Genomic DNA, 25,767 nt, shown 5'->3' with positions numbered 1-25,767 from the left:
ATATGATGGCTGGGCAAATTTTGTGGATTAGAAAAGAAACTCTGGAGTAGCTAGAATTCTGGGGAGAATGGGATGTAAAGCCTGTAAAACAAACAAAAGGAATTGCCAGAGAGGGAGGGGTAAAACCAGGAGGAAGTAGAATCACAAAAGCCAAAGGAGGAGACTTGCAATAATGGTCAATAGGAAGATGTCAGGATAAGAACTGGAAAAGCACCCCAATTAGGCATTAATAACTTTTGTGAGTGCAGTTCCCATAAAGTTTTGGGAGGAATAAATTAGATTTCATGGAGTTGGTGAATGAATTGATAGGGGGTGAAAATAGAAAGAGTAAGAGTAGACAGCTGTTTTAACAAACAATTTGGGGGCGGGGAGAGAGAGGAGTAATGGCAGGCAGAAACAAGGCTGAGTATTTATATTTGTTGTTTTGTTTTGCTTTACTTTTTAAGACAGAAGAAACCTGAGCCTGTTTAAATTCCGATGAAAAAGAGCTAGTAGAGTCCGCAGAATTGTTTGTAGGTACACGAGCAAGGCTCAATTGTGATGCGGCACGGTTCCTGAGGAGGCAAGAAAATATACCATAAAGAGTATAGGCAAAGTGATTACTCTGGAGAATGAAGAGGCAATGGCGGAGGGAGGGGACACGAATAGCGGCATGGCGGTTCATGGTGGGGAACGGGATAGGTAGATGACGATTAGAATGATAGCAGGATTAAGTCCCATTTGTGTTTCAAAACAAAATGAACTGGTGTAGTAGTAAATTACAGGTGATCTGAATTTCTTAGTGACTTCTAAACACTGTGTAGTGGGCTTGTCGGGGATTCATTCCCAAATGAACATCTCAAGATAGTTAGGGAAATGCCTCTCTTTATTTTGACAGCCAGAGGCACTGATCCTGAAGGTCCTTACACATGGTGTCCTATTTAGATGAGCCATTTCATTGTCCTCAAGTTTGTTTCCTTTTCTGTTGTGGCAAGTGACATACCCACAACTAGTACAATTTCCCATTTAGCCCTTCAACCCTCTTTACTGAGGCAACGATTTCGTGATAAGGGCCAGACTGGATCGGAGCTGATGAATTACTACAGGGCAGGGATTTCTACATTCACCAAAAAGTTCTTCTGAAGCCCTGCCTTCAGAATAGCAGTGAGGTGCCTCAATAAACCCCTTACTCAAAAACATTGTGAACAGAACTCCTCATTGGCCATAACTCTGTTCTCACCATCTTAAGCCAGGTTTCTCCTTTATCAGCCTCTCCAACCGACGTGTCTGGTGTTCACAATCTGTTTTTTCTTCCCTCAACTATCTCAGCTCTTTCCAATTTATCTTTGAAGGATTCCGGAAACACACTTCAAAGCAATTAGCCTTGTGACAAAAGCAACACACTCCATTTTGCACAGTTCTTGACTTTACTTTGTGACTGAGTGTATCTCAAAAAGAGATGGCGTTATGAGGTGCAGAGAATAAACAAGGATCTGCACGATCGAGGGTGCTTGACTCTTCTCGTTCGTTTGCAGGCATACTGAGTTTTTGTGCCTCACCAAGACCCTTGAGACACGAAAGGTAAAAGCCAGAGAGGCTCCACAGAATAACACTTTCTTGATCAGTACACCACTCTTCACACTTCAGCCATCAGGCAGGATGTCTGTTTATTCCTTAGGGGAACACTCCCAACTCAAGAAGTCTGTGCCAGCCACTCAAAATCCAGTCCAGACCCACAGTTCAGATATGTGGAAAACTGCTACTATTGACCATGGCTTTTAAGCTAATGAATAACTGTTTTGGTTGCTGGCTCCTCCCCAACAGAATAATGAGTCAAGACAGGTTACTAAATCACATCAGGCTGATTGTCCCCATCCTAAACATGTTTAAAAAAAGACAATGATGCATGCAAACACCACCGGTAGAAAAAGCAGTCTTGACATTTTTTTTTTTTTTTTTTTCAAATCATGAAGACAACAGCCCTGAAAGAAAACTTGTGTTCTTATTACACCCAGTTAGTCAAATGACAGAAACTTCTGGGCTGTGACAATATGAACTACCTGTTCAAATAATTTTTAATGGTCATTAAGAAGCTCTTGGTAACATGGAGGGTACATTAATTTTTGCAAACTGATACCTAAAGTAAGCCCACTTTGAGACAATACCAGTGTCTTTTAAAGGTATTACAGAGGAAAGCGATTAAAATCAGAATTCTATTTATTTGGTAAGGTCACCTTTCTGCCTCAGCTAAACTGACACAGTATGATCCCAATATTAAAAGTAAAGTCAAGTTATTTAGACTATGCAATATTCTTTCAAAGCACCAATAATTTATCATAAAGACAACTTGTCGTACAACGAATAGCAAAGATGAAATTCACAAAGTCATTTTTTCCCCAAAGAGAAATAGAAATGTCTGCATTCAGAAGTAAAACATCTCGGTAAACTGTTATCGCAGTGCTGTGGGAAACGCTCAGCTACGGGAAACCCTCTGTAGTGAGTAGTGATTTCCTTGTATAATTAGCCAATATTTCAGCTGTATACCAGGTTTGCAATCATAAAAATTTGAACATATTACATAGTACTAATGTATTGTAAATTTATCAACTTTTATTTCACTCCCAAGACCCAGAGGAGCAGGACATTTTCCCCTTCAGCAGCAGAAGTATAACCCACACAAATCCTAAAGGGGACAGAATGTTGTCGTCTCTCCAGGAGCATGGAGAGTTTTGAAAATTCCAGGAGATTCTCCTGACCCTCCTCAAAGCCTCCCCTCCCATTTCAAGAGTCACTGTTTAAGTATTCCAGCTTAGATTCTTCAGTTACTATCATATACCATTGTACCCTAGAAACTAGTCTGTCCCACTTGCACAGGTGTCAGTGGTTTATTAACCTTTCGAATAGGTAATAATTATGAGCTCTTATTATGTGCCAGGCATGGTGCTCAAGGATTTTCATGCATCATCTTATTTGCACTGATGACATAGGTATAATATACCATCTCCATTTTAAAGGTGAAAAGTCTGAGATTTAGACACATTAAGCTCAAGGTCACCCAATCAAAAAATGGAAGAGCAAAGAATCTCATCCTAGCATCGAATCCAAAGCCTCTGATAGCAATACTATCCTCTACTTCCTCACACTGCAACATGGTACTAATAGTATCTCAGAGAGGAGGTATAGTATGGGCTATATCTGCCTAAGAAAAAGGGACTTTCTTCTTCTATATGTAACAATTAAATGGACTCATTCGTTCCCCAAAATACGTTGAACACCTGGCTGAATGTTCTGAGCACTGTTTTAGACCCTGGAAACAGAGTAATGAGCAAATAAGACAAAAATTCCTATCCACGGAGCTTACGTTCTAAGGAGGAGGGGGCAAATCAAGGAATAAGTACACATAGTAGGTGAACAAATATGTATCATATATCAGATTGTGACATATCAGATTGTGGAGAAAAATTAAGCAAATAAGAAGGACATGAAATACTGAAATACAACGGGTACAATTTTAAATAGGGTAGTTAGAGATATCAAATCAGTAGCCCATTTTCAGAGTGCAGTGCTATTTTGATTCTATATTCAAGGCACTAGCAAATGTCATTTGTTAAATCAATGCCTGAAACAGCAGAGTTGTTCCCATTAATGAAATGTTAAAACACCAGGCTGGCCTACATAAGTCATTTGGCTTTTATGCACAGAAAGTATATATAGCTTTCGTGATGCTGTTTAATTACATTCTATAAACTTTTGAAACAATTATTCTAAAAGACAATGCATTCTATGTTTTAATTCAGAATCAAAACATGTCCCAGTGGCGGGAGTGGGACCTCTAGGTAGGTCAGAGATTGAAAGAGGTTTGTGATGAGTATTCCTTTACCCAAATACAGCATCAGCTCTCTTCATTTTTGTAAGAAAAAGTATGACAACCTCTACCTATTTTCACTTGGGGAATAAGAAACAATGCCCTCTTAGGTACAGCTAGACCACAGACTTTCATCTTTTTTAAGGTCGGTAGAGGGGCAAACTGTCAGGATCAACTTCCAGGTTTACCACTTGTAAGTGGGATATGGGTTTCTTCAACTGTGGAATGGAGGTAATGATAGTACCTTCCTCTGGATGCCATTGTTGAAATTAAATGAGTTAGTATGCAAATTAAGCACTTAAAACGGGGTTTGATGCACAGTAAGTAATGAGTGTTTTCTACCATTAGTTTCAAAAATAGCTTTTGCTTTTCTAGCATTTACTACGTTCCAAGTACTAGCATAACAGCTTAGTATACGTCATCTCGTTTACCTGTAACAACCCTGGGAAATAGGTAATATTTCTTTCACTATTTTTACTGAAGAGAAAACTGAGACTCAGAAATAGTAACGGGCCCAAAATCTCAAAGTCAGTAAGTGGTGTAGCCAGGATCCCATCACAGACTGACTGCTGTCAAAGAGGAGTCTTTGACATGGATAATTTAGGAGAGTCTGATATAAAATCCAAGAGCCTGCCTCGCTCTGAGCCAGTAGGGCCACTACCATCAATACAACAGTGCACGTTCTCCGACTGGCTCCTGTAGTGTTTTCTACATCACTCCTGATTTAATCTTCCATAAGAGTGCACATCTTCTGGGGAAGTAGCTCCCAGGATTACTAAAAGTACAGTGATGCCATTATATTTTCTAGGTGACATTTTTTAGAGTGGTAATGCTAACCATGATTCTGTCATAAGAGACATCAAGTTTTTAATGAAAACTGGTTCACAAGCTGAGAGCCAGCATTAGTTGGTCCATATTTCTTACAAGAGCTGTTGATAATTAAGTGAAGAACTTGAAAAACTTAACCATAAATCACAATAGTGATCTGAAATAGGTTATATGTCATTTGTCAGATTTATTAGAAGTGTTGGACTGTTCCATTGGTTGGTAAACTATGGTCATGGGCCAAATCGAGCGCTACGACTTGTTTTTCTAAATGAAGTTTTAATGGAACACAGCCAGGCCCGCTCATTTCTGTCATCTATCGCTGCTTTCACATTACAATGGCAGCGTTGAGTATTGTGACAAAGACTGTACAGCTCCATAAAAGCTAAAATATTTATTATCTGGCCCTTCACCATAAAAGTCTGCTGAAATATTCCCATTTAAAAGTTTATTTGTGCAAATAATATATACTTAGTACAGGCACTGGTACGTGACAGGTATTCAAGAAATAAATGATAAATACATATTAAATAAATAATTTAGGATTCCACAAAATGACTATAAACAGGAACATTCACACTTATTACAGGCAGCCTAAATGAGCCACTAGTGTATCCCTTGCCTTCATCTTGACTCTGTCTTCCCTGGAGAAAACGCTTTGCTCATTAGATGGGAGAATCCTTGATTTCAATGGGCTCTAAAATTGCAAATTTAAGATGCAGAGTGACATCTAAAGATAAAGTTTTCTACAGTTTTATGAGTGACAGAGAAGCCACAGATGATTAAATACGAAAGGAAACAGATAAGACAGAAGAAGAATGTCTGTTAAAGTGAAATATGTATGTTGTGGAGGCAAATCCCACCTACTTTGATATATATTAATACAGTATCAATCCACATCCAGTATTGGAAAATAAACTCAGTTTAAATCATATTGAGTTAGCATAGCCTTAGCTCTTTACATGTCCTGGGTTCTTCATAACAACATATATGACAACTCTTTATTTCTACAGAATAACAGACTAAATAATAGAATAAAGTTACCCAGAAAATTTTCTTCACCATAATTCCAGTCTGATCTATCATGCCCCTTTTTGAGACTGAATCTTTACACATTAATTTTAATTTTTAACTTCAAGCATTTTTTTAATGCCAAACCTGGTTTCAGTGGCTGGCAATAAAAATATGCTAGACACATTATTCCTGCCATCAAGATCTTACATGTCAGAAAGGACGTCAGACCCAAAATAATGACATTTGTATTAGAACTAGAAATACCAAACAATAGCATTAGTGAATTCTTCCTTCCCTCCTCTTTCCCTCCCTCCTTCCCTCCTTTCTTTCCTTCCTCTCTACCTTCCTTCCTTCCTTTACTTCTTTCCTGAATAAGTATTGCACCTCCCAGGTGCCAGGCCTGGTTGCTCCTTGCAGGTAGGGTAGGGCAGGGACCCTCAAAAAGCCATCATTCTAGGGAGGAAAGAGAGACACATAAACAGGTTAACAAATGAAGCAACAGGATCCTTTCAGAATGTGACTATTAGAACAGATGAAATAAACAGGGAGATATGAAAAAAGTAACTCGAGAAAGGACTAGGACCACCACTCTCTCTAGAAATATTAACTTCTTTGGGTCTCTAGATATATTACGTGTTCACTAAAGTATCATCATCATCATCATCATCATCATCATCATCATCATCAAAGGTTTCTTTTCCATTTGTTTAAATCCCACGTTTCCCAAAGATGAGAAACCTTACACTCTAAGGGTAAAATGAGCTATTGTTTATTGAAGACCGTACTGTATGCCAGTGCTTTACACAAATTACCTCATTTATTTTTTATACTTACTTCTATTTTACAGATGAATATACTGAGGTTTGGAAGGATGAGATGTCTTGCCCATTGGCATACAGCTAGTAAGAAGCAGAACTAGAATTAGAATCTAGCTATGTCCACAGCCTGATCCCTTAACCACTCTACTGATACTACAAGGCAACCTAAAAAATATTATCAAAAAGAGACCGTGATGACTTAACAATCTGTGGTGAAAACTTAGTCCTTATAGGATAGTACCAGCATGCCATGGTTTTTATCTTATACCTCGTAGACTCAAATTGGTTTCTAGTCAAACAGTAAAAAGCTGATAAATGCAAAGATGCTTCATTCCATCTATTAGGTTAACACAGAATGTTAAAGCTATCACTCCTTACCAAGGATGCAGATTTCAAGGCAGGGTCAGAAATATCATAGCCCTTTATTAAAAGGTATAGTATCCATTACAACGTGTTTTCATGTCCTTCTTGCAATTAATCCTCAAACATAAGTTTTCATATATTAACTGTGGACACCAAGGCTCCGAAAGCTTTGAGTGGTAATGAGTGGTAAAGCTGAAATTTCAAACCAAATCTTCTGATTTTGAGTCCCATGTTTAGCACATTGGAAAGCTGAAAATCCATGGGAAATGCTGACTCTATGGGTTGCTGAAGGAGAGAAACATACCACCACCATTTTGGCTGTCTCTCTGAGTTCTTTCAGGACAGATAGAAAATTAGCTCTGTAACTTCAGACGGGCTCAAGCATAACATAGGCAGCCTCCCTATAAAGAAGGAATTGGCTGCCTCTCAGGTGCGCTCACCCCCATGCTAAGGAACTTTGTCTAAGATTTTTAGAAGCAAGACAACTAAATGCCCACTAAAAATATGGCAGCCCTGAGAGCTTTACTTCTATTTAAAGAACACCTCCGTTTCCCTCCATCAGTCACATTTTACATTTTAAAATATTCTCATTGATTTTCCATCCCCTGCTGCGTGAGCAGCTGAGGGATCGCTTGTCTGTATCACAGTCTACAATGTCACCCTTATCAAGCTATGTGTCCAGAGAAGCACAGGGGAGAGATGAGATTGGAAATATCTCTCTCAGAAAAGATCAATCTTTTTGCAGAAGTGTTATCACTAGCAACTGTGTTCACAGCTCAGAGCCAGCCAAGATACCTCATTCAGAATTTCTAAGGCTGGTTCCAATGAGAAAAATGAACTGGAGAAATAAACATACCCTAGAGATCAAAGGAAAGAAAATCAAAGCAGACGTATTAAGGCAGGCTTTTCCACATGCTTAGCCATCCGCCAATATTTACCTGGAAGAGAGAACATTTAGAAAAGGTTAAATAGCATATGCAACCCATGGCTGATAAACAGCGTTGTTTCAGCATGGCTTATGAAAGAATTCAGAAGGATATTTTATTTTCTAAATTGAGATATTATAATTTTGAATCCCAGTTTTGCCAGCTGAGTCTTTCCCTCCCCAGCATGTTTCCAAATATCCACCTCCTGTGAACAAGAAAACATCCAAGCAACAGGAGGGAAGCCAGACTTTCACCATACACAATCATCAGACTCTGTAATCAATACATTCATCTCCACAGTACAATAGTTGCTAGTGTTGTGGAAAGTTGTGCATCTAATCCTTGAGTCTAGCTGCAAATATTACCTAGTACGTAGATGTTTTCCACTCTGAGCAGAAGAACCTTGAAATCAGAAACAGTCAAAAACTACATTTCATCAGGACTTAGTATCACAGCGTGAATAGAAATATCCTCGTTAGCTGCTGAGCTGGCAACCCTTGGGTAGAAATATTAATTAGTTGTGCATTCTCCCTGCTCCACTCTCACATACAGCCTCTAAACCCAAATTTTGGTATTTGGTTTGCAAACCTCAGAAAAAAATTTTTCTTCCCCAAATTCAAGGTGTTATAATAAAGAGAAAAAGGAGACTTTGGAGTCAAACATATATGTGGCTTTGGTTCATTAGCATATGGCTTTTCTCAGCATTGGTCTTATTCTCTATAAAATGCAGATAAAGTAGGACTGTTGTGAAGAAAATACCAAGCACAATGCTTGGCACATAAAATGGAAGGTATTTTATACATCTTATTGCTCTCCCTCCCTTTCATCTGCTAGTTTGTATTGCTAGATTGGAATACCTTCCATTTTCATCCCATTTTCCTCTTTCTAGATCAAAACATATTAAGAAATACTGCACAGCCTCTATTGAACACAGAGTCTCAGAGTTTCTCAGAAAGTGAGGTTTGCAAGCACTCGAGGTCTTTCTTCCCCTGAGAGGTTTTGGTATAATTGAGCCCTAACCTTAGACCCACAAACCGGAACAGCTCAATGTTCCATCACTCTTTTCCACTCTTCATGTGTTTGTGCCTCTTTCTAACTTGGCTCTTGAAAGAAAGTACAGGCTTTGAGGGCTCATCCCACATCAGATTTGGGTGCAAAACTCTGTTATTTTTCCTCAAGGACCTCCCTCACACTTGGTATTTGATGATGCTTAGTAATTTTACTAGAGAACTGGAGGTAGCAGAGAGGAAGGGTCTGTCATGTTCTGCACAGAAGTATGCCATCCTGTACCTCCAGCTGTCATCCATGCTCTTGTATCTTACCAACAGCAGTGCCAACTCATGACCTTACTGACATATGCAGTCCTCCAAGATATAGAGTTCAGTTTCCTGTCCCCACAAATGTCTCACTCAAGAAACAGCTCTGCTTGATCAGTCTACCTTCCTCAGCACCCCTAGAATTGTAGAGAATGTTGTTGTTGTTTTCAATTTCACTGGACACACCACACACATTGACACTTAAAAATCTTATGTCACCATTTTTTCTTTTAATCCCTTCTTCTCCTTTCTCAAGCACCACCGAATACAACCCAAGTTTCTCTCCTGTGAATCTCTGCTAATATTTCCATGGGTATTTTCAATCAGAGCAGAGCCCAGAAAATTCTCCATAATTCTTGCCAGAATGGCTATTCTGGATGGAACATTTAAATATTAAACTTGACAAGTGGAGTTAAGAACCCATGCATTAGCATCTCGGGGTGGCTTCTTGTCAAGAAATGTAATCCACAACGCAGGATGTGACAGTCCATGATCTGCCCCACCGTGAATCACCACTCAGATTTTATTCACTTTTATTATACTTTAACTGATTTGAGTTGATTCCAAGCCCTTTTCCGGCCTCATCATTCAATTTCTAAGCCCAACCAATGATCTCACTCCATGATAGGAAGCACCCACATTGATTATAACTGTCTTTTAAAAATTGATGTCAAAACAGAGCAGAAAGATCAACAAGAGGAAAATCCCAGAGGCCCCAGTCAGTGTAGAAACTTGGCCCAATTCAGGTTTATATAACTGTCTAGTCAAGTTTATCCTGTTGGCTCATTTAATGCAACAAAATGCAAAGGGTCATTGATCACTTTGCTGTAGGCCATCTAAGAGCAAAATATCTATCCCCAGTAACAGGATACTTTATTAATAGGTAGCATTGCAGGACATGGACAGCCTCCAAATGCAGAATACATTGTTACCCTTTAAGAATGGCATCGGAAAATTAAAGCTAGCTGTTTTGTATTCAGTAACCAAGAAAATGTTTCCAGAAAGAAGTGCACTTCTGAAAAATTGGACCATTCCAGCCAGGGTAAAAAACTAGAGCCCAAACCCACACATACCTCTACAATTATATTTTAACATTTGTGAAAAATAAATATTTACTCAATAATTCAACTGTGCATTGAGCACTTATTATGTGGCAGGCACATGTACTAATGACCTCCCAATCTTTGGTGCAGTAGGGATTCAATAAGAGTTTGTTATTGATTTCCTTTTTCATGAAGCCAAAAATAGAGCTCTGATATTATACAATGTGGGGTCCAGAATTAATAAAGAGCCTAGTCACAAATTAAATGTACCTCCCATGATGCTCTTGAAGATCATTGATCATGAAAGTGGCACATACTCTTCAAATATAAGTTTACTGATGTGTTTGTCACCTCCTGTCATATGGCTTTGCCTTATTTAATATCAAGAAACCATCTTCACTATTTAATGTAGATACTATGTGACTAAAAGCTAGCCAAAGGTTTGAATGGACCCTGATACCTTTTATTAAATAACTTTTGTCTGTATATTTCTTTAAAAAGTCGTATAGATTGTCTTTAAATTGACCATACTCCCTAGAAAGGGTTTCAGTTTTTGCTTTCTTCTCAATGGGATACCTCTAAACCTGTCTATAACTCCATTTCTACAGCAATATTTCAGTTATAATGAACTTTAAAAGAGAAAAGAATAATAGGTCAGTAAACCAGGGTGTTGAGTCTGGAGGTGCACCATGTTCTTCATTAGCTATAGGAAATTAAAATGTACTCTAGTAATTTTTTCGGCACTTCAGGAAACTGCATCGCCTCTGTGAATGCAGCATTTAAGATGATTCCTGACCATCACTGTGATTAAAAACTGAAACTGCTCTTATGGTTTATTAGCACCTTGAGGGATAAGGACACTGAAGGTACTATTTCCCTTTGCCTGGTTTTATGACCCCCACATAGCAAAACCCAGTTGTGTGAAAATTATCACAAACATGTCTGAATATTGTGTTACCATTAGTAACATATAAGCTATATTTTCTAAGAATGTTAGAACTGAAGAGATTTTTGAGACAAATCCAGACTGTACATTTACTGATTCTGGAAAATGAGGTTCAGACCTAAGACCATGTGACCTCCCAGGTCTCCTCAGAGTCACAGATGGATTGTGAAACCGAAATATCGGATGCCAATTCCAGCTCTTTCTTCTGTACTCACTACACTTTGTTACTCACTAACATATAGAAGGACTATGCGCCGGCCTTTATCTCCCAAGGAAGAATGTCCAGCAAAACTTACGATTGCGCACAAATTTTTTTCTGAATCATACATAGAATCACAAAAATCAGATTTTTTTTTTCTGAATCAGTATAAGAATTCCAACTAAATCTCCCAGAGAACTTAGTATCAATTAACTCCCTATGACCTTGTAATCAGACTAATGAACTAATATCTGATAATTAATGAAAATGTTCTCAGACCCCATGTAACCAGATTCTCATAAGTGGCATGCTATTAATTAGGCTGAGACGCCAAAAATGGAAGTTTCCATTTTATTTCTTTATTCCATTTTGTTACTTCTGTTTTTTTTTAATTTTCTTGTTTGATTTTTTTTTCCCCTAGGAAATAGATTGATGTGAAGGATTCCTATCTTTCTTGTTATGACAACTTTCTTCTCCCTAATCAATACTTTCTAAATGTAGCACTCCAATTTGGGGCAAAAAACCATATATGATTCCAGGCTATCAGTATTTTCTACTAACAATATTATTATTTCCAAATATTTCATAAACATCATTAATAACAACTGGAAGTCTTCAAGTCACTATATATATGCTGATTTTTGTAATGATCTAGAAAGGAACCTAGACCTAGAGTCAAAAGACCTTAGTTCAATAACTAATGTCGCTACTTATATGTGAGCTGTATGACCTTTAGCTCTGCCTTTCTGAGTTCAGTTCCCATTTCCTCATCAATGAAATGGGAGTAATAACACCTATCCTATGGGTTTTACAGGGATATGAATACAGATGGTTTAATGACAATGAAAATATTTTGGTAATTCCAAGAAATTAAACAATTAACTGCTCTCAGGATTCCATTCAGGATTCAGGGTATTGACAAGAAAGGTGGCATTTTCTCCTGCATTATTTTGATGTCTCAGGAAAAAAGGATAGATGTCAAAAAAGTAATTTTGTGTATACGCTTAAGAAGAGGCCAACCCTGCCACTTTTGCACTGGACTCTATTCCCTCTTCAAGAACGTATTTCCTCCAATTGTCACCTTCCTCTCTCTCCTAGATCATAAATTTCCCGTGTCTACAGGATTGTTCCCTAAGCAAACAAAGTTGCTCTAATATCTTCTATTTTTTTAAAATGTGTTGACTCTTCATTCTTCTTTGGTGACCCCTCTATTTCTCTCCCTTTTCCAACAAAAGTCTCAAAAGAAATTTTTATAATCACTACCAACTTTTCTCATCTTCTCTTGAACCCACTCCAAATAGGCTTGTCTGATAAACAAAAGTTTTTAATAATATAAATAATTTTCTCCAAAACTACCCATTTCCTTTTACTCATTTTTTCCTGTCTTGTAGTTTTTCTCCAATTAACAAGAGCAGCCTAAGAATGCATCCCAACTATTTTAGTTTTGTCTTTACTCTGTATCTTTCTTGAGTCTTAATATATCTATAAAGTCATTTATAGTTTTTACTAAGTATTATAGTAATAATTGTCTCTCAGAATTGTTTCAAAGATTAAATGTTTAATATTCTTGAATATTTTATAATTTAAAAAGCAAAATACAACCCGGCAATTCCACGCCTAGGTATATGCCAAAGAAAAATAAAAACATCCACATAAAAATATGTACATAAATGTTCATAGCAGTACTATTTATTGTAAGCAAAAAGTGGAAATCACCCCAATGAGTGGATAAATGAAATGTGATATATACATAGGATGGAATATCATTCAATAATGAAAAGAAATGACGTACTGATACATGACACCAACATGGCTGAAACTTAAAAACATTATACTAAGTGAATGAAGCTAATCATATACAAAAGACTGCATGACTCCATTCATATGAAATGTTCAGAACAGGCAAATCTATGAAGAAATAAAGTATATTAGTGGTTGCTTAGGGCTTGGGAAGACAGATGGGAGGTGGAGAGTAACTGTGAATAGGTATGGAATTTCTATTCAGGTTGAAGAAAATGTTCCAAAATTAGATTGTGGTGAGGGTTGTACAACTCTGGAAATACACTAAAAACTCATAAGATGAATTTAATTATATGTAAACTGTATCTCAATAAAGCAATATATAAGGTTAACATCATCAGCCATAAATCAAGTGGATAGTATGCACCCTTTATATACATTGTTGGGAATCACACTCCACCTCTGTGGCTTTCCTCCAAAACTCCATAACTTAATGCTAACCATGAGAAAAACATCAACCATACTCGGATTGAGAGATAGTCTATGAAATACCGAACCAATATTCCTCAAAGCTATCAAAGGTATCAAAAATAAGAAAAGTTATAGAAATTGTCACAATGCAAAGAAACTAAGATGTGATCACTAAATATAATGTGATATCCAGGATAGCACCTTGGAACAGAAAAGGACATTAGGGAAAAACTATGAAATCTGAATAAAGTATGGTGCTAACTCCATATAAAAATTATTAATATTGGCTCATTAATTGTGACAAATGCACCATACTAATGTAAGATTTTAGTAGTAGTGGGACTTTGAAGTAGGTTTATGGAAACTGTATTATCTTTTCAACTTTTCTATAAATGTAACACTTTTAAAAAACAGCAATGTATAAATGTTTCTTAATGTTTTAGAAGATGTACTAAAAGTCAGTACTAGTAATGTGATAGTAGTTAGTAATACAAGGTTGCTCAGCAGGCTAGAATGGAGAACCTAGTTAGCCTCTGGTTTTTCATATGCAGCACACATATGCAGAGCTGAGCTCATGCCCACTCAAGAAACCATAATTTCAACTTTAACAATCAGATAGAAATCTATCCAGTTCACTTTTTTTTTTAAAAAAAAAGGAAGAAAAAGAATCCCTAAATAGAGTCTTTATCTAGAGGTTTTATAAAGATGACAAAAGGAAGAGTTGAGAAGGACTGAATCCACACTCTTATGAGAATTATATGCCAATATTCCACATAATTAAGTGAAAGTAAAATATATATATAGTAGGGCTTAATTTCAAAATTTTAAGCTCATCCGCACAAAAAAAGAAAAGATAATCCTTTACCACAGTGGCCAAGGACAGAGCTCATCCAGCTATTAGACCTTCTTTTTCTCACGCTGCTCTTCTCAACCATTGATGTAGAATGTTTTCTTTATGCTGGTATCGTGTCTCGTGAAACCGAAGAATAGAAGCACGGACCAAGGAGAGGCAAGGATTTGTAAAAGAGGATAGTGTATTAAAAGTAAAGAGTAAAGAGTCGCAGCTCTCAGAACGAGAGAGGTTCCCGACCGGGTTGCCCAGTAACTGAGGCAAAAGTTCTTACTTTTATACCTTCCTTTGCCTGCTTGGGGAAGGGGGCTGGCGCCTTCTAATGGAATTCATCTATCAGGTTTGTCCTGTTTACCCACCCTAAAGGGATTAACGAACCCATTCCTATCTATCAGATCTGCTCCTTTGTCCAGCCAAAAGGGATTTATGGGATTTATGAATTTATTAACCTCAAGGTGCATTCTCATATCTTTGTCCTGGAGTGAAGGAGACATTCCAGAATATGGAGTTTCAAGATATGGCTGCCTTTTGTTTATTCCACCAGGGACCTCCCTGTTTACCTAACAACATGCTAACTAACCTGTCTCACCATCTCTGCTGGTAATGTCTCTCTTTAAACACTATATTTTAGTCAACTGATTTTTACAGCCTCATTTCTTTGCCTTCAATATACTCTACAAAAATGGCTGTCTACTTCCTAGTTGACTAAAATGTCTCCAGGGAGCGGAAATTTTCAGAAAACTCTGCCTTGCAGCTCCATCCCCTTTGGCAGCTGCATCTCTCCTTCTGTCTTAGCAATGGAAGGCCAAGCAGCCCTCAGAGTGTGACATCACCTATCATACAAAAACGATGGCTTTTGTAATGGTTTCCACAAGCCTGCTAGAGAGACAGCTCCACTTCTTTACATGGTCTGCAACTGGACCTAAATTATTTCTGGTCCCCATGATATGCCCCACTATCTCATGCCTCCTACTTATCCTACACAAACCAAATCTCTGCAGGACCACTCTTCCTGCCTCTCTTTACCTTCAGATTTTGGCTTCGATGTGACTGAAATCAGCAAGCCCTCATTATCCACCCCTCAACCCCAAGTCCAGATCAAGTGCTCTCATAGAACCCAAAATTTCCTCTGTCTTAGCATTTATCTCATTGTATTATAACTACCCATCAGATCATAAGTACAAGAAACCATTGGCAATGGCTCTCTGGATCACCATCAAATCCTCACAGGCCAGGACACTGACAGGTACATAGTAGAGATGCAAGTGGATCTCCTAGAATGAATAGATCAATTCCTTCCCAATCAAAAATATATTGTAAGATCATTCCCCCTTGATGACTGTTTCATGCTGTTTCTCAAGGACACTTACATCCTATTCATATCACCCCATAGCCCATGCATTGCCTTGGCAAAAATGGAAATGCTTAAAAGCGATGGCCCAAAGGTATTTTCAAATATGCATTTTTGTCACTTCATTTCAGATAGGAATAACAACAAAAATAAAACTTTAGCAACCACTGTGAAATTAATTGCATATGAAAGACAATCTTCAGGACATTTCCTTTCTGTGTGTTTGCTCCCAATATTGACTAAGAGCTATTAAAATCCAAGCTATGGCTACACTAACGTGAACATTTTGGAAACTGATTCAGTTCAATCAAAGATATTTGAAATCAACTAAAAATAATTGTGAGTGGGATTACATGTATTCTGTATCATTCCACCAGAGACATAGTTTTCTATGGGTCAATCTTAGAAAATCATTATATGTGTTTCATTTCACACCTCCTTAAATTTTTAAAAATATATTTCAAACAAAAAGCTGAAATGCATCAAGGATTCATTTTATGAATTAACCAGTCTCTGCTTATAAGGGAATTTTTAATAGTAAATAAAAAAATTATTTGCAAAAATCTTCTAACAATATGTTGGAGTACTAGAACCCAGAGAAAGATCATTGTTAAATAGTTTGAAATAATTATTTCCATGTTTGAAGTTATTTAACATTTACTGAGGGTAATTGTATGTCACCTACTGTACTGAATCCCTGAAGCCAGAAAAATGAATAAACTTACCCATGCTCGCCGTCTATTGGAGAAAGGGACAAACAGCCCATTGCAGTAAAGTTTGGGAGTGATGTCACAATATGCATGAGGGTGGGGGTGAGGGGAGCTGTGAAAGCTCAGGGCAGAGAAACTAACCTCAAAATACATTGTTTTCCTTTGAGACAATGAGAATTGCTCTCTTGCTGACATTAACTGAGAGATGGGTAGATATTAACTGTGGATTCTATGTTTCACCTGACAATTGTAGAGAAAAATATAAAGCTAGATGAAATTCAATTTTTAAGTTCGGAAATTTAACAGCAATAAGTGTTTTGGATTTATACTTAGAAGTTAAATGTTTTGGCAACTATGGTGGGGATGACACAGCAGAAATCTCATCATTGAAATGCAAAAGACTTTCCTAGAGAGCAAAGTATAAAGAAAAAAGGATGGGCTTTGACTTAAGTACTTAGGTTGAATTACTACTCTGTCACTTACTATGCATGTGTCTTTACACAAATCACATGTACTCTCTAAACCCCAATTTCTTCATGTGCGGAATAGACATACTAGTAGCTTCCATGTAGAGTTATTATAAGCATTAAGTAAGATAATATTTACATATCTTTGTGACGGAGCATCATAAAGGACTCAAATGTGATGGTAGCAGTCTATCTGTAAATCAAGCCAGGGATTCCAAAGTAGGATGCTTAGTCCTGGGCAAGGAGAGGGAGGATATTGGCAAGTGTGAAGCAGTGATCTGATGTCAAAGAAGCTGGAGTCGTAGGCAGGGAACAAAGGCAGGGATGTGAGTGGGAATGATGATGCTCACCATCATCATAGAGATAATTACTATAGCTCCTTGCAAAGCTCAGAATATTTACCGCTGAATTAAGCCTTTGTTTCAGTGGTAAATGTGTCAAGTGTTGCTCTTGAAGAAAAGCAATCAGTTATTATCTCCCCCACCCAAAGGTATTCACTGCTACAATTTTAACGTACCCTTCCTATAGTTCAAATACTATGGTCTGTTTATAGTGTCATCAGTCAAAGGGTAATATTTTCATTGTGTTTTAACGTTGCAAAGCCTTTATCACATTATTTTATTTTCTCAATGTCTCTATGAAGTAAATGAAGCAATATGATCAGACATATCTCCAGGTGTAGAAATGGAAATACAGCTGAATGACTTTTATGAAGGTCTTAAAAACCACGTATAAAGTCAAAGCCAGACGATTTAAGTCTGAATTCAGGCCCATTCCCAGCCATTCACTGAGCACAGAGGTGAGAGAAGAATCTGCTAAATTATATCCTGTGATGATCTTGTCCCTGGGCCATCTTGGATTGTAAACCTCATCCTACCTATCGTCCTAGCTTCTGTGCGTTGCTTGTACCTGTGTACTTAGGACTACATTAAGTCCCAGAGTTTGTTTTCTCTGACCTCCATCTCCCTTTACCTTGAAGGAAAGCTGTGCAGCGGGAAGGCAAAAGCTTTGGATTTCCCAGACTTCGATTCCAATCCCAACTCTAAGACTCTACAACTCCCGCCAAAGTACTTCCCCGCATCTGTACCTCCATTTTCTAATTTGAAAAATGAAGGATGCAATACCTATTTGGGAGGTTTTTAAGCTTTTTAAATGTGGTAGCATATGTAAAGCATAGCGTATAGTGTCTGGCACATAGACATTCAATCACCATTGATTTTTTTGCTTAAGACACTTTATCCTTTTCAAACTTCTGTGTGACCTCATTTGATAAAGGGGAGTAATATGGGCTCCATGTTACAGACAAGCTATAAGAAAGGTTATGATCATCTCTCAGGATCACATATAGGTAAATGAAGATGGGATTAAACCTTAGGTCTCCTAATATTTGTCACAGACACTTTTAGTGTCTTGTGTCACGTCCTCTTAGGTGGACTCTGATTTCAGCCATAGGTACAGTGGATGGTTTCTGCATGCAGAGAACAGCCCACTTCACATACCCACTGTGCCCTGACTGTGTATCCTTTCCTCTGCCTCAAGGTTCTCTGTAAAGCCCCCAGGAGTTTCCTGGAAGTGCAGCACTGTTCAAGTCCCCAAGGGCACCCCTCTACAAATGGGAGATGGCAGCCAGTGGATAAATGCCCTCGCCTCTCTTTCTCTGGATAGATAAGCCTGAAGTGCCCTGCTTGATCTGCAGTTGCCCACAATGGGAGTAGTCTCAGCACCCTATTTTGGTTTTTCCTCCTCAATTGCACTCTCCTTTATACGCTTAATCCGACTTCGTAGGACCATCTCCCAAATACACTGCCTATACTTAAATCTTTTTCTCAGACTACATCTTGGGAACTAAATGTGTGTGTGCAGGGTGGGCGAGGGGGTGTTGATTTCATTTTTCTGCTTTGCTTTATCCTCCTTCATGTTTGCACTGCATTTCTCTCTATTTCTCTCTCCATAGGTCACCAAGATGCTGGCAGTGGTTGTAATTCTGTTTGCCCTTTTATGGATGCCCTACCGGACTCTTGTGGTTGTCAACTCATTTCTCTCCAGCCCTTTCCAAGAAAATTGGTTCTTACTCTTTTGCAGAATTTGCATTTATCTCAACAGTGCCATCAACCCAGTGATTTACAATCTCATGTCCCAGAAATTCCGAGCAGCCTTCAGAAAACTCTGCAACTGTAAACAGAAGCCAATGGAGAAACCTGCTAACTACAGTGTGGCTCTAAATTACAGTGTCATTAAGGAGTCAGATCATTTCAGCACAGAGCTTGATGATATTACTGTCACTGACACTTATTTGTCTGCCACAAAAGTGTCCTTTGATGACACCTGCCTGGCTTCTGAAATAACCTTTAGACAAAGTTGATTCATGAATTAGAAGAAAATGGACCACAAAGTAAATTTGTGCAGCCCCAGAGAGAAAAAGGCCAAAAATCATCTGTGAAGAAAGAACACATAAAGTCTTTGCCAATGATCCAACAAGTCCTGGCCCCAAAATACTTTAACCCATGTCAATGGCTCATATTTCAGTTCTGGTATCACAAAAAAATGAAGCAGACCTGTAAAATAGCCAAAGGGTGGAAATCGGAAGTGTAGCCCTTTCCATTTAATTTGAGAAATTCGCTTTAGTTTAGGGGCCTCTGATGTTTAGATAAAGTCGAGACATCAATTTACATTATTCATAATAACCTTATCAAATGTGATTTTCTTAACTGCCCCCCAAATTATTATACATTTGGTAATGTGAATGTTTAAATGTTTGTACTTAGAATTTCAACAAAGTACAGTGCTATTTCCTGACTATCTGAGACTACAGAGAAAAATAGAAAAAAAATACTTTTTTTATGGAGTAAAAATGAGAGTTCAGACAAATATGTTCACTATAGTAAAACAAAAAACACATGTCATAATGCTTGTAGAATTCTGAGGTGAGTTATATATCTTACAAAATAGATGGTCATCATTCAACTTTAATGTAAAATAAACCTCAAAATAGCCAAAATGACAAATTATGAGGAAATGTAGATTTAATTTTTAGACAAATCCAGCTCTCATCAACTCTTAGAGCCTCCTAAATGATGCGTGAGACATAAGGAATATTCAAATTAAATAACTGTGAAGAAATAAACTAACACAAAATTAATATTGAAAAGTATACCCAGGACAAGACGAAGTAGTTAAAATAAGGTTTCACTTTTTCTATGAAACTTTTAAGGAAGACAATCCTTTCTGAGCAAGTATTCTTGTATATAAAATACTGAGCCATGTCAAGTGAATAAATCCTTCTAACTGAATCTAGCTTAAAAATCGGGAACATTTTCGAAAGCTCAGTTGTTCCTGCCTGCTTCTTATTTGTAAGTTCTTTTTTTTTTTTTTCCAAATGCTAGCGATGTTTTGTTCACAGAGTCTAAATCAAAGCAATGCAAAATTCTATTGCTTTCTTTTCAATAGAGATAAAACTGATTTTATTCATAATCAATATCTCTTTATAGTTATGACTTAGACCAGCTATTCTTTTCCAGTGATTATTAGAGAGATGTGAATGTGAATTTGCCTAGGCACAGTGTCTGGTCTTACTTTAATCTCTTTCAAATCCCTTTGGCCAATCAGCATTCCCAAGTGTATAAATTGATCTTGCTGATGATTCAGTAATGGCTGGTTTTTAACGACTGGGCCAGAAAGTACTGGGTACATTTAAGTGTCCCATAGGCTGGAATTTTCCCTCTCCAGCCTGCATCGTTTTCTGTGCATTTTTTTCTAGATCCCGATCACTAATGATAATTACCCCTCACTACCTTCTTAATGAAAAACAGAGCATTCTGTTTTGGAAACTTCAGTTTTAAAATGCTGCTTCACGGAGACTCTGCTGTACAAAACCTCATTCCAGAATATGCTCTTGTGAAAATTGGCCTCATCCACTGCAGGAAAATATTCTTAATTTGTCACTGAATCAGTAAACAAAGTGTAAGCAAATATTTATAAGAAATACCCTAAAAGTCTATCTGCATGACACTAACCGACTTTTATCCTAGATTAACTATTAATCTTGGAAGCAAATAGATGGAGCATCAGAATGACCCAACCCCAAATCACAAAGCATACATACAAGTGCATACAAACACATATACACATGTAAATAAATTGCTTAACAAGATGTATTGGCATATCTTAGATTTTTTTCATTCGGGAAAGGAACTGATGTCATTGAGCATCTAACTAGGACTAAGGCATGATGCTGGTGGGTACTTAATTTACATTATCTTCATCAGAGTCTCACTACAGCTGTGATGTCCCTGATGATAAGACCAGGGGTCAGGGACCCCTGCAGCTCCCCTAAATTATGTAGATACTGGGGAGAGAAAATATGTCTTTTTATTTTCCTTTTTTAAGCCAGCATGCTGATTAAAATTCTTGTGGCCCAATGGCCTAAATTGTATATATACATATATATATATATATTGCAGGTTGATAATATCACATGTTGAAAAAAATTACAATTAGTCTTACATGTTATACAGAGACCACAGTATACCCTTTCCACCTTTGTACATTTACTATATGAGCTCAGTTTTTCCATTTTAATTTTAAAAAGTTATTTGCTAATAATCTGTTGGTTTTAGACCACATGGGAAATTCAAAGGAACATAGTTCACAGTGTTTCAACTCTAAAGCAAATACCGTTACGAAATTAAATGTTCTCATGCAATGTTGAATAGATATTTGGATTTACACAGAAGAGATATAACTTCTTAAAGTGTTCTTTCTCACACTGTACTAACTCATAAAGTATTTCCATGAAGAATCAAAACTACATATACCGTCAAATGAAAAATAAAGAACTAGATTAAAAATTGCTGATGGAGTGAAGTAATATTATTAAGGGCCTCCCTTAATAAAACTCTGTGCATCGTTTTATTACTTCCAATTTCATTAATTGCTGGATGTCTTTGATTAGATCTTGCACCTGAGGTAATTAGGTAAAGGTCGCAGATCACTAATAAAAGAAGCGAGCATAAATTCCCTCTTAGGACTTCACCATCAGTATTTTGATGTATTTCCAGAGCTTCAGTCAACACAAATATTGTAAATGCTGAAGAGAAATGGAAAAAATTCAAATTATATTCATTCTTAAACAGGTGAAATTGCACAGAACAATACACCTTAATAATATTTCAAAACAAGTGGGTGGTTTGAGCTAACTCACAAGTAAAGTCAAAGGAAAGCTATGGCCATAATACTTAGTTTAGTGTAACTAAATCTTAAATGGATACTTTAATTGTTTCATTTGCAGAAGAATGTATTGGAATAATAAGGACCATCTGTCTTAAAGCTGAGAGCACAGGGTTTTGAACTGCTCTTGAAGAGTAAAAGAGTTACATCATTCTAAACTATGTGAAATCTGTAAACATGATAGAAGTGAGAAAATATTAATTTTTGGACGAAAAGGAGATTTTAAATAGTTTACCCATGATTCTGTGAATTTTATAAATATTATATTCAACATTAAGGAATAGACTAAGAACGGCGTAAGGAAACTAGATAATGAGAGAGTATTCGGAAACAACTAGTCAGTCTCAGGTTCAAAGAAATTTTTCCCAAATATTTGGAATCACTTGTTCCCCCTAAAAGAAGCAGAGGATGAAAATGTCTAGCAATGTACTTTCTGTTTATGTTCCGTTGTCTACAGTAAATATCCATCAAAACCAAGACTTGGCTGAGCAAATATGTTTTCAGAGTAATACACATGAGAAGTCTCATATAGCTCTGTAGTGATAAACATATTTTTCTCTCTCCCCTCCTCCGCTATCAAACTCTTATCCCTCCATAAATATCATTTTCCTCAGAGCAGGCAGTTTCCTCTGACTTCATTTAAGACTAAACCTGGACATGAAATATCTTAAGTAAAAGTGTAAATGTTTCTTCAAAATATGTTTATTTATAAGAAAATATTTTGTTGTTCTGAACACTTTCATGTTTTCATAAACTCATGTTTAAATTATGGAAAAATGATGGTTCTAGAATTTCTATTTAGCTGACATCCCCGTTTTTATGGTAGAAATCATCTGTAGAGTTGAGCTGCTCACTATGGCTTTTTCCTCACAGAACAAAAAAGAAGCTTGGCATTTCAGAGGTTTCAGTGAAAAACCAAAAAAAAAAAAAAAAAAAAAAAAAAGAACAGTCAATATGTGAAAAAAACACTGCAGAAAATAAAAACCTCTTCCTAATCTTAAGGCTCTCACAGTCCTTGAAAAAACTGAACAAGACCAATATGATATCATTTCAAGATAACAGTTTGGCAATATTTAGACTATAAATTAGAAAATTCATAAATGTTTTAAAGAAGCAGTTATTAAAAGTCTATTTAGAAGTGTCGAAGATGACTTTCAATATAAAGATCATTGACATATTATGATTCTATTTTATGAACTATAATTAGAAATATTGATTAACTTAATTATTAACTTCATTGATTTCAGGAGGGAGGGAAGTTCAGATAAAACCCTATAATATTTTTGTTTATATGTTTGGTCTACAAGTATACTCTCAAATCACTCAACAGAAAAATCTCACAAGAGTTGCACACTGGGGAACAGTTTTGTTACCCACCAAATGGAATGCACATGCTGATGGAAACTAGATCTGTATGGCTCCAATTTTAATATTCAAATAATCTCTTTTGAAACAAATGGTTGTGAATGTTTGTACAGAATGTTGTCAGGATTGTTAACATTCTTCTACCCCCAAGCACATTCATAATAAATCCAATTTGAGGTGACTGGTTTATGTTTTAGAAACTACATCTGGAAAAATAAAGGGGCTGAATGAAACAGGACAGCCGGAACAGCACACTGTCAGATCTGTCAATTCTGGATCCAGCAAGGAAACAACAGTTTTATGGCCAATAACAGCAAATCCACACAATGATGGCCTGTACGTCCTCACGGAGGAGCATGTGGGTCAAGTCCATACCACAGGCTCTCAACTAGAATAATGGAAATGAAAGCACTTTGAAAATTATAAAAGTTAAAAGGATGGGATAAACAATGGCATTGGCTAGAGTTTCTGCCACTTATTTGAGCCCAGAAGCCACACCCATCAGTGACTATTTTGTTCCTCACAGAGCAATAGACTAATTTTTGTACACGTGGCTGTTCTCTGACTTGCGAAAAAGAGAGACTATGAACTTTCTCAAGAATATTATGGACTGATATGGATAAAGATGACTTTTCAGAAAATAAAAACAAACCCAGCATAGCAGTAGACTAAGACCCCACCTACCGGAGGTCTGAGTTCAGAAGTCAACAAAAACAGTCTCTGTATTCCTGAAATGGCACAAAATGCTCCCGTAAGGAAGCCAGATGTTTACTGCCTAGCCAGGAATGATAAACTACTCCCACTTTGGTGTGTATAAGAATTACGTAGGAGCTTTCCTTAAAATGTGCTTTATTTGGCCCTGTCCCAAGAGATTTTCATTTATTAGGTGATTTTGATGCCTATAGTCAGTCTTACCATACCCTGAAAACTACGAGTCCTGCTCCCCATGTAGAAGCTCCAAGGCTCTTGATTATCGCATAATTCTTAATAAACACACTACATGGAAAACTCCTTGAGGATAAGTCTATTGCATCTTTGTATTCCATACATTATCTAAACTTGGATGATGTCCCAAAGTCTGATCAATGAGTGGATGAATCAATGAATCCCAAACTAAGCAATACATTTGGAGGTCTTCTGGTGATGTCCAATTTGCCTGCAGATCTGTCTGCACAATAAGGCAACTAGTTCTATTTGTTTTTTATTTTCCTAAATAGCTCCCTTGGCTCAGTGAAAGACACTGCATTAAGCATGCTAGATCATGTTCAGAATAATCCTTTATGCATGCAATGATTGACATTTTCATGCCCTAATTTAATAATGAGAAATAAAGATGGCTAACACATTGCCTCCACCCTCAAGGAGATTACAATTTAGTAACAACATACCAAATTGTGATTTCAGAACTACCAGCAACTGAGCTCTTCAGAGGAAAAAAGAAGGTCAATAGGACCTGGAATCATTAAAGATGACTTCGTAAAGATGACAGCACTTTTTTCAAGAATACGTTTGGTTTAGATAGTTAAAGGAAAGACGATCCATGTAGGAGAAATTAGATGAGTGAGGGCAGGGAGACAGCAATAAACCTTAGAACAAGGCTCTGGACCCGGAGGCTTTGTGCCCAAGGCAAGTCCATTTCATGGGGGAGTGATTAAGGAAGGCAGCTAGTCCTTTAATATTTGTCACCACTAGTAAGGCCCAAGTAAAGGAAAAGGAAAAGAAATCAAGGACCTACCTGTACTTATATTTGGTGAGGAAATAGTCACTCATACACTAGAATATATAGAGAGTTAAAAAGCATATAGGTTGGCTATGTTGATTTTCTAAACTTTGTAAATTTCATTGATAATCTATAAAAAATGTAGTAGTGCATTATTTGTCTTATAAATGTTATAATTTTAAAAGTATTATCATAGTCTTAATTTTCCAAGTGCAGCATATATATACATACATATATGTATATATATATATATATATATATATATATATATATATATGTATTTGTTTCTATATTTTATTGTCACCAAATATTTAAAAGTGTTTATACCTGTATATATTATTCAGGGGTCCATAATAACTGCAGGTTAACCCAATTATGCTAAACTTAGAGATCAGAGCTAGCGCGGGGAGCTTGGCCCCTTATGAACTTAAGCTTCAAAATTAAATAGGAAATTGAAAAGCATGTAGTGATTAGCTTCAGATTCCTTGTGACAACATTGTGTACTTGCATGTTGCTTATGATGTGCTTCTGAATGCATTGGCTTGCTTCTATCGATTCTAGAAAGTTGTATGC

General features: G+C 37.0%; 1 protein-coding gene across 1 annotated transcript in view; it reads left to right on the top strand.

Annotated features, from left to right (window-relative positions):
* The window catches only part of TRHR (thyrotropin releasing hormone receptor), a 41,972-nt gene extending 16,537 nt beyond the window's left edge, over nucleotides 1-25,435 (top strand). Inside the window, exon 3 of the mRNA XM_019750570.2 lies at nucleotides 18,838-25,435. Coding sequence (XP_019606129.1) covers nucleotides 18,838-19,245 — 408 coding nt within the window. The 3' untranslated portion in view covers nucleotides 19,246-25,435. The remainder of the gene's footprint in view (nucleotides 1-18,837) is intronic.
* The last annotated feature ends 332 nt before the right edge of the window (nucleotides 25,436-25,767 follow it).

Source organism: Rhinolophus sinicus, linkage group LG12 (assembly GCF_036562045.2).
Source record: "Rhinolophus sinicus isolate RSC01 linkage group LG12, ASM3656204v1, whole genome shotgun sequence".
NCBI lineage: Eukaryota > Metazoa > Chordata > Mammalia > Chiroptera > Rhinolophidae > Rhinolophus > Rhinolophus sinicus.
The sequence above is the reverse complement of the archived record's forward strand: the minus strand, read 5'-3'. Positions and strand labels throughout refer to the sequence as shown.